The sequence below is a fragment of the Belonocnema kinseyi genome, chromosome 9 (genome assembly GCF_010883055.1).
Source record: "Belonocnema kinseyi isolate 2016_QV_RU_SX_M_011 chromosome 9, B_treatae_v1, whole genome shotgun sequence".
NCBI classification, from domain to species: Eukaryota; Metazoa; Arthropoda; class Insecta; order Hymenoptera; family Cynipidae; genus Belonocnema; species Belonocnema kinseyi.
In genome coordinates, this window is record NC_046665.1 from 49,692,476 (window position 1) to 49,703,302 (window position 10,827).

General features: G+C 25.4%; 1 protein-coding gene across 4 annotated transcripts in view; it reads right to left on the reverse strand.

Moving 5' to 3' along the window:
- Positions 1-2,500, reverse strand: part of LOC117179564 (aldehyde dehydrogenase, dimeric NADP-preferring) — a 109,248-nt gene extending 106,748 nt beyond the window's left edge. For 2 of the 4 annotated variants that reach the window (XM_033371488.1, XM_033371487.1), the window contains exon 1: positions 2,367-2,500. In XM_033371488.1, coding sequence (XP_033227379.1) covers positions 2,367-2,369 — 3 coding nt within the window. In that variant the 5' untranslated portion in view covers positions 2,370-2,500. Of the gene's footprint in view, positions 1-2,097; positions 2,189-2,236; positions 2,252-2,366 lie in introns of those variants that run through there. The other 2 variants (XM_033371490.1, XM_033371489.1) reach the window with 2 other exon arrangements.
- Positions 2,501-10,827: the final 8,327 nt, after the last annotated feature.

The following is a 10,827-nucleotide window of genomic DNA, read 5'->3' on the forward strand; positions in this document are numbered from 1 at the left end:
GAATTTAAGGAATTGAAAGTTTTTGAAAGTGAACAATTTTCAATTGAAAAATTGAATATTCTTAGATTAAAAAATGATAAAATAGTTTTTGCTTATTAACTTTGAAATATTTGAAAATAGAGTAAATATGAAAAAAAATCTTAAACCTCAAGTGCTAGAACCTCGAAAATTTCCGTTCCAACTAAACGGTTCCAGTAGATCCAAGCAAAATGAATATTGTAAAAATAGATCTGAAAACTAATTGTGTAAAATAAATATTTTGCAAAAAACGAGAAAACATTTTAGGGAAAAAACACTCTGCTAAAAAAACGCCCGGGTCCTTGGAACCCGTTCTAGCACTTAAGGGTTAATAAAACTAATAATCAATTGTGTTTTGAATAGCAATATTTGATAATGAGAGATACAAAAACTTTTTGGATTTATAATTGTATACAATTTGAAAATGAAAACGGACAGTTGAAAGAATTCCAATTAAAAAAACTTTAAATTGGGTACGTAGTTTTAAAATCGAAAATGTTTTAAAATTGAACAATTAATCAATTAAACAATTAAAAGCAGTAAGAATTTTATATGTTTATATTTTAAGATTAAAAAAATTCTTTAATATCTAAACAATCTTATATTTAAAATAATCATAATAATTGAATGATTTCAGATTGATACTTTATAAATTGGAAGATTTTAAATCAATAGTGCTTTATAGAATCAAAAATTGATATTGAAAGATTCAAAGTTTTTTGGATTCAAAATTGTACACAATTTCATAATGAAAACCGACAGTTGAATGATTCTCAACTAAAAACTTTGAAATTAATTAGATAATTTAAGATGAAAATTGTTTGAAATTTGAATAATTATGAATAATTAATATAACTAATATCAAAAAAATCTTTGATTTAGAGTTCACTATAACTAAATAATTTTTTGATTGAAACTTTAAAAAATATTTTTATGCAATAGCGTTACATTGGGAAATTTTCAATCAAATCCTTCACTATTTTAAAATTTAATTTAAAATTAGAATTCTAAATACATAGTTAAACAATTTTTAAGCGAACAAATTTTATATTGAAAGATTCAACACTTTTAGTTTCACAATTGTACACAATTTCAAAATTAAAACCGATAGACAAATGTTTTCAACTAAAAGCTTTCAAGTAGGTAATTTTAAATGGTAAGTGTTTGAAATTTAAATTTAAATAATTTGCAATTATAAGTGCTGAAAATTAACATCTTTAGATTAAGAGATTCAAATTTTTTGGTTTATTAAATTTTAATTACATATTTGGAAATCAAAAATAGAATTCAATTAAAAGAAAAATTCTTTAATAGCTAAGGAATATTAAATTCGAAACGATTACAATTATTAAATAAATTCAGATAAAAAACTTTATAAATTGGATTCATTTTAATCAATAGCGTTTGGAATTGCAATATTTTCAAATGTACCATTTGAGATTTTACAATTTCCTTCTTATTTAGAAGTCTGAATACATAGTTAAACAATTTTAAAGCAGAAAATTGGTTATTAAAATATCCACAATTTTTTTGTTTCAAAAACAAAAATAAAAATAAAAACCGATATTTGAATGATTTTCAATTTTCATTAAAAGAATTACAAATTTAAGAATATGTTTAATGTTAAACAATTTTCAATTAAACGCGTTGAGAATTAAACAATTTTAACGCTTCTTTAAATTTGCCCTCATGTCTTAAATTTATAGATTTTTTTGAATTATTGAAGTGAAAAAAATCTTTTATTTATGTCACAAAATTGTAATTTTTTGACCGAATTGACCAAACAGTTCTTAAAATAAACGTAGGAATAAATTAACCCACGTGGGAACTCAAGATCACTCTGTAGACTTATACTTCATAAGGATCTGCGTTTATAATGTTTTTTTTTTATAATTTGTTTTAAAACAATCACAATATTGCTTTAAACGCAATAGTTTAAAGTAAAACGAATTACACATATAATATTGATCAACAATTAATAATCACTGTCACTATTGAAAAGCACATTTTAAACACAATTTAAATTTAATTTAACTAAAAGTCATATTTGAAAACACAATAATTAATGATTTCACTCACAAAAACGGTTCGCAAACTGAATTGGAATTAAATTAATTCTATATTAATTTTAGGCAAAAATGTAATAGAAAAACTTTTTTATGATATTTACACCGATTTTAAATAGAAATGATATAATAATAGAATTTATTAAGAGAACCGTGATCGATTGACGCCTTATTGGAAAATCCTAACCCGACTAAATTCTATCTCTCCTTATTCTTGGATCTGATTGCAAACCGGTGAAGAAACCAGTTTTATTCATGGTTAACAAATAATAAAAGGCTCACCATGTTTTCAGCGTGGTTCTCTATCGAGACCGGTTGCAGTCTTCTTCACGTCGCAACTGCTGACCTGTGCAACTATATGGTGAACATATTTTGTAGATAGCGTCGAGTATTATCCGATCGATCCGAGCACCGGATCCCGGAGGGCGCTAAGTACGTTGCTACTGATCGAGAACACTTAAATCGAGCAAAATCGATTTCCCGACTGTTTAACGCTTTACGAATCAAAAACGACAAGTTCATCGTCGTAAATACTTTACATAACGAATTCCAACGTCCGCCCCACATTTGGTCATAAAAAAACATCATTCGATTGATCGATGAAGGCCTCATTATGGCTAGATTGACAATTGATCGAACTATTTCCCAAATTCGGATTTCCGCTTACCTGAGTGTCAATGCATTTTGTCTTTAGATTTACGAAAGTTGAGAGGATTATTATTTTGTTGATACAACTATCATTGCAAAATCTCTTTTTTTATTTGTTATTAAATTTTGTGAAAAATTTCATTGTGGATAAAGTGCAGAAGGCAGTTGTTCTTGGATCGCTCCGTGTACTCATGAAACACAAGTCGATTCATTTTATCAAAATGATTAAATTGAAAGATTCGAAATGCTGTTTGCTTTCCTGCGAGTCTATATAGTAGACATATTTTATCTATAGAGTTATAAAATTTGACCAAATAATCGATTTAAATTGTAATTATCTGAGCAAATGATCTTTTTTTAAATTTAATTCAATTTTTTGAATACATGAATGGCGGGTCAGTTGATTCATTCTTAGAATCAAGAATTTTCAAATTAACGTGCTTTTTTATTTAAGTTAACTTGAAATTTAATCGTTATTTAATTGCCAATGAATGTATTTTTCCTTTAGAATGACGAAATTTAACCAGATTATTATTTTGCTGATAAAACTATCGCCTCGAAATATCTTTTTCCATCTGTAACTCAATTTAGTGGAAATTTTCATTGTGGGTAGAATGCAGAAGGAAGTCATCCTTGAGTCGCTCCATCTCCTCAAGGCACTAGCAGATTCATTATTTCAAAATAATTAAACTGAAAGATTCGAAATTTAACTGCCGCAACGAAATCACAATTATTCAGCAGATTATTATTTGTTGGATAAAACTATCGCGGCGTAATATCTTTAATTATTTTTAAATTGATCAAGTGAAAATTTGTATTACGGGTCGAATTTGTATGGAAGTTTTCCTTGGGTCACCCCTCGTCCGCAAGACACAAGTCGATTAATTCAATTAAAATGCTTAAGCTCAAAGATGCGAAATTTAATTGTTGGAAAGAAACTATAAATTGAAGCAAATTATTATTCGACTGCTGAAATTATTACTGCAAAAAATCTTTTGCTTTTTAAATTTAATTTTGTAAAAATTTGTATTGCAAGGAGAGTTAATCAAAACGATTAAACGGAAAGATTAGAAACTCAACTTCAGCAAAGAAATTACGAAACTGCAGAAAATTATTAATTGGGATATAAAAATATGGCTGCGATATATCTTTTTTTACTATTGTATTTATTTTAATTAAAATTTTCGTTGCGGGTAGAATGCAGAGGGTAATCGTTCTAGGGTCGCTCCATGTCCTCAAGACACCAGTCGATTAATTTCTTCAAACTGATTAAATTAAATGATTCCAAATTTAATTATCACAATAACATTCATCGTAAATTCAGTTGACCAACGAAAGCCTTATTATCTAGATTGCCAATGGATTGAGCAATTTCCCAAATTCGAATTAAATTTGGAATGGACATTAATTTGCGGATAAAACTATCGCTGCAAAATGACTTTTTTCGTTTTTAACTGAATTTTAATGCGTTTTTTCTCATGATACAAAAATCGATTCATTTATTCAAAATGATTCAATTGAAAGATTCTAAATTAAAATATCGTAACGAAATTAATCGATAGTTGAATTGATCAATGAAAACCTTATTGTCTAGATTGCCAATAAATCGAGCGATTTCCCCAATTCGGATTTCCGCTTTCCTGTGATTCTATAAAGTCCTCTTGTCTTTAGAATTAGGAGATCTGAGCAGATTATTATTTTGCTTATAAAAATATAGCTGCGAAATATCTGTTTTTCAATTTTTTTTTAATTTAGTGAAAAATTGCCTTGCCGTGTCCTCAATACAAAAGTTGATTTATTTTGTCAAAATTATTAAATTGAAAGATTCAAACTTTGACTGTTGTTATAAGAAAAATTCAAATGTGAAACTTCGTAAATTCAAGGCTTTGCAAAGTAAGTGCTTTTTAATTCAGAGAATAAACGATTTTAAACTGTTGAAACTATCGATGCAAATGTCTTTTTTGATATTTAATTTAGTGGTGAAAATTTTTGTTGCGGGTAGAGTGCAGTTGGAAGTTGGCCGTGGGTCGCTTCGTGTCCTCAAGAGACACAAGTCGATTCATTCTGTCAAAAAGATTTAATTGAAAAAATCCAAATTTAAATGTTATAACATTATATTTAATCGACTTTAAGATTCCAGTTATACAAAAAGGAGGCTTTCTTAATCAATTCTCAGATACTCTTTTAATAATTGACGGCATTGAATTTTGCATAGACGTCATTATCGTAATTGGTTCTATGATGCATAATTGACGACGATGGAGTATCTTCAAGTTTATAAAATAATCAAACACACCTTATTGACTTTCAAGGCCAATTACTGTTATTATTATTTTATTGTACACGTGTTATGATCTGTTTTTTAGCAGCATGTGAACTTGGAAGTCAACCTAACTTATTCAGTACAAAATCGACCATAATTGCGTTATTTCCTTAATTAATTACTTATTGTTACTTTAAAACAATGAATAATTCAAAAATAAAAAATAGCCTCTTCCAGTTAAGATAAAAATTAAAAACCAAAATTTCTTCTCTGTTCACCCTATAAAAATATTAAAAATAATTTCCCTTTTAAATTTTAGAAGAAATTAAAAATAAAACATTTCTCCATTTTTATCTTTAAAAAAATGTGAAAATTACAGAACTTTTACCTTTCAACTTAATAAAAATACTAATCAAAATGTTGGAAGAAAAAATTATCTCTATCAATTCAGAAATGAAAATCCATTTTTAACTAAAAAAGGTAACATTTCTTCTAAAAGTAATTAATTTTTGAACAAAAAGGACGAATTTTCACAATTGAAGGTTTCTCATTCAATAAAAACAAGGGTCTAAAATTGTTAAATTTTCCAAATAAAAAGACAAATTTTCTACAATAAAATAAAAAATTACACCTCGAAAATGTGAATTTTCAACAAAAAAGTTAATCTTCAAGCAAACAGTTGAATTAATAAAATACCTGAATTCTCAATTGGAAAAGATTTTCAACCAAACATTTGCATTTCTAGCAAAACAAAAAAAATAATTTGCTTTCAAAGAAATGGATTAAAAAAACATAAATTCCCAACCAAATTGTTAAATTTTCAATGAAAAAATACCAATTTTCGACCAAAAATGGTATAACTAAATTTTCAGCTAGTTCCATTCTGATGAAAAAAAAGATTAGATTTCTATCAAAAAAGATTCAATTTTGCGAAAAAATGGAATAGATAACTTTTCAGTTGAAAAATTAAATTTCAAATAAAGAAAGAAATGATACGTTAAAAAATTTTGTAATCCAGAAAAAACAATTTAAACTTAAACTTCTGAAACTCGAAATAATTTAAAATCAAACTTATTAAAAATTGATGATAATTAAGAATTAATGTCCCACACATTACATGGCTTCGAATTTTAAATAGTACATCATAAAATGTTATATCAATTAACGAATTACAATTTTTTTTATTTTAATTTTAAATACTTTAAATTTAGAATTGTTTTGATGCTTTGATTTTGTGGTTCAGTATTCAATACTTAAATTGACAACTTTTTTAGGTTTTAAAGTTTTAATTTTTTAATTTCAATGATCTGAAAAAGAGTTTGTTAAGGTGAAGAAAATAAAAAAATATAGATTTTTTTACAATGTAATAAAAAAATTCAAATTAAAAGCCTTACACTCTTTTTATTTTCTTACTTTCAGACGAACTCGCTTCTTCGTTGATTATGCTATTCGAAGTCATCGACCTGCGACCTGCAATCCTCTAGATTAATAAATAAACATGAGCTGAAATATTCTTAATTTGAATAAAAGTTGCTCGCTAATCCTGTTTCTTTACAAATTTAATCTGCCTATTTCACAAACAAAATTAAAATATATAGTTGAATGATTCTATTATTACTTTATTTATTTCTATTTTGCTGATAAAACTATCGCTGCGAAATATCTTTTTTAATTTGTCAATGTATTAAGTGAAAGTTTTCCTTGTGGTCAGAATGCCAAAGGTAGTCGTCCTTGGGTCACTCAAGTCAAGGATAATAAATTTGACACAGTTATATTTAAATTTGAAATTATATTATTCCGTTTTTAAAAGATTCTATGTTCGAAATGTTGCGAGAAAAATATTCTGGTCTTTGAATATTAATGGACAGGCAAAATTAGGAAATCAGAAATTATAATTAAAAATAAGAATTAAATTTGAACTTGAATAATAATTAGAATTAGAAATAAAATTAGAAATAGACATTAGAAATTTGCTGTTGCTTCCTTCTGACGATTATTTTTTTTTTTACAAATTTTATTATTTGGTAAAAAAATTCAACAATTTTGGCAGAAAGCTAACTTTTTCTTGAAAAGTCATATTTTAGTGTAGAAAATTGTACTGAAAACTTTCTTGTATAAAAATTCAACTATTTTTTTCGACATCCGCCTTTTCGGTTTAAAAACTTATCTGTTTTAGTATAAATTTCATCCATTTTTCATAAAAATGCAATTGTTTCTTTGAAAATTAACCTCCTTTGTTTGAGGATTCAATTATTTTGTTGAAAATTCGCCTTTTGCCGTTGAATTTAGCTGATTATTTGTGAAATAAATTATTCAGTTGAAGATTGAACCACTTTGTACAAAAATAATTTTTTGGTTAAATATTGATCAATTTAGTAAAAAATTACTTTGTTTTTTTTTGAAAATTAATTTTTTGAACTGAAAATGTTCAACTATTCCAATTGAAGGTTTATTGATTTAGTTGGAAATCCATCTCTTTCATTCAAAGTTTAAGTATTTTGTTGAAAATTCATGTTTTCTTTCATTCAAATTTAATAATTTGGGTAAAAATTTGACAACTTCACTAAAAACTTTTTTGTTGTTGAAGGTTCATCTCATTAGTTGGACATTTAACTATTTCGTTTGAAATTTTCTGTTTTTGATTAAAAATGCAAAAATCTGTCCTTTGGCTTGACATCTCAACAATTTGTATTAATTTTTTTTCTTTTTTGACTGAAAAATCTATATTTGTTGAAATTTCGTCATTTTGGGTTAAAATTGATCTTTTTAGTTGAAAATGTAAGTTTTTCCTTTGAGATCATGTTTTTTCAAGAAAATTATTTTTTTTGGTAGAAAATTGGTATTCGCGGTTGAAAATACGTCTTACTGTTTTTAAAGTTAATCCCTTTTAGTAGAAAATTCATCTTTTCTATTTGAAAAATAAAATATTACATTTTTCTTAACATTTGCGTTAAAAATTTCACTAATTCGTTCAAAATACATATTTATTGTTTAAAAATAATGTTTAAAACTAAAAATATGACTTATCTAACTTTTGGTTGAAAATAAATCTTTCTTAGTAGAAAAACCTTATTTTTTGGTAGAAAGCTAATCTTTAGATTTGATTATTTTTTTGTGTTAGAGATGTACACGTTTGTAAAATTAACCTTTTTTTGTAAATTGAACGGTTTTTAATAAAATTCAGCTTTTGTCTTGAAAGTTCAACAATTAGAATCCAAATTTTTTGCTTGTAAAGTTTCTATTTTAAAATGTTGTGTCTTTGGCATAATTTAAGTTCAAAATTAATATCATTGGTGAAAAATTGGACTATTGTGTTAAGCATTACATTTTTGTGTAAAAATTGAACTGTTCAAAGAAAAATTCGTTTTTTTTTTATTAAAAAATTAATTTTTTGAGGAAAATTAAGGTTTTTTATTTTTGGTTAAAAATGTATCATTTTGATTTAGAAATTTAACTACTTGATCAAAAATTAATGTATTCTGTTGTAAAACCGTATTTTTGAGTAATAATTTGACCAGTCTTTGGTTCACATATCAACTTGTTTAAAAATTTAATTATTTAGTGGAAAATTAAAATATTTTGGTGAAGTTTTTTTGCTGTTGTTTAAATATTCTCTTTCACTTTTTTCGTAGAATTATTCTGTCTTTTTAAAAATTAAATTACTTGGTAGAAAATGTTCTTCATTTAACTTAATTTTTTTTTTCAAAATTCGACCATTTACTTGAATATTGATCTTTGTATGTTCAAAATTGAAACTTTCTGGTTGAAAATTTAAAAAAAATTTAATTTGTTTTTTCTATTGTTGAAATAGCAATATTATAGTATTCTTCGTTGAGAAGTGATGTTTTTACTAAAAATTAAACTTTTTGTGTCAAATGTTTTCGGTTTGAAAATTTAACTATGGTTGGAAATTTATTTATTTTTCTTTGGTTAAAAATGTAACAGTTTTTGGTTGAAGATTTATCTTTTTTGTTGAAACGTCTGACCACTTGGTTGAAAACTGATCTTTGTATGTGAAACATTTTAACATTTGGGTGAAAATTCAATTATTTTGTTAAAAATTTAATTATTTTGTTGAAAATTTAATTATTGTGTTAATTGTCATTATTGTGGTAGAAAATCCAACTGATTTTTTGAAAATGTACCCATTATGGTAGAAAATTAATCTTTTTTTGTTGAAATAAATTTAAAATTCTATCATTTTCATCTAAAATTTTCTGATAAACAAACAATTATTTTATAAAATTAAAAATAAATGGCTAGGCAAATGAAAAATTGTTCTGAAAAAAGTCCGAAAATTAAAAAAAATTAGACTTTGCGGCTAACCTGTTAATATAAAAAAATCAATAATAATAATGTTATCTCTTTTATTATAATCATTGTGATGGCTTGCATTCTGATAAGGAATTAAAATAGATAATTTTTTAATTCTGAATGCCAGACGACCATGACATTCATGCATTTTAACTGCACCCATTATCATCTTATTTAAAACTTAATCTCAATCATATTCTTAACTTTTCAAGTAAAAATATTGCATTTTTAACAAGACAGATGAATTTTTAAACAAAGAGTCGCATTTTCATCTAAAAAATACTAACTTTAACCAAAAATTGAATAGTTTAATTTTTATTTTGAATACATTAATTTTCAACAAAAAAATGAATCTTTAATAAGCAGTTTAATTTGCTATCAAAGTAATAAGCTTTCAACTAAAATTATCATTCTTTAACTGGAACAGTCAAATTTTAAACAAAAAAGATGAATTTGCAAATAAATTTTAAATAAATGTTTAACTGTAATAGTTTGGAATTTTCAATTAAAAACATGAATTTGCAACTAAGAAGATTAATTTTAAAACTAAAAAGACGAAATTTGAGCAAAATAGATAATTTTTTAAGGAGAAAATAAAAAGATTTTCAATGAAACATTTAATATTAAAAAATTAATTTTCAACCAAAAATATTAATTTTGGATTCAAGCGATGAATCTTTAACTGTATTATTTGAATTTTCAACCAAACAATTGGATTTTCAACTCAAAAATATAAAATTTCGGAAAAGAAAAAACAATGATCAATAAAAAAAAACAATGATCAATAAAAAAAAACATTAATTTTTTAAGAAAGTGATACATAAAAAAAATTCTGAGTCTTAAACTTTTTAAAACTAAAAATATGAATTTTCAAGTAAAGTTACAAGGTGTCCACTCAATTTCTGGAAAAAAATTCCCTGAAAATTCCAGAGTTTTTTCAGGTATCTTAAGTTTTTCCCATGTATAATTTTTCATAGTTCGGCAGCATTAAAATATTTCCCATTTTTTTAAACAATCGACTCAAAATTAAAGATTCGAACGACATCAAGAGGCCTTTTCTGATATTTGCCAATTATTTCTGTAAATTCAATATCATTTACTGTAAATTATGCTAGGTATGAAAAATGATTTAAAAAGAATATAAAGTAGCTACAGAGGCACAATGTCTAAATTATCTTTCTTCAAAGTCTGTGTCCAAAGAAAAAAAGGAATGTAACGCAAGTTTCGTTATGTTTCTTTTGGTTATTTTCTGTATAAAATATAATTACTACATAAGTTTGACATTATGGCTTCGTAGCCTTATTATATTTTGATACTTTTTTAGACTGAGCTTAGTTTTTTAGCCAAATTTTTAAAATTTTATTGAAATAATTGGAAAATATCAAAAATGCCCCTCAATTCCGTTCGAATCCCCACTCTACCAGGTGTATACATATGAAACCGGTATTGCCATCTAGCGGCCAGTAGGCACACTTGTAGGCACTGTCGGAACTTACCGTTTGTGCTAATTGGCGTATT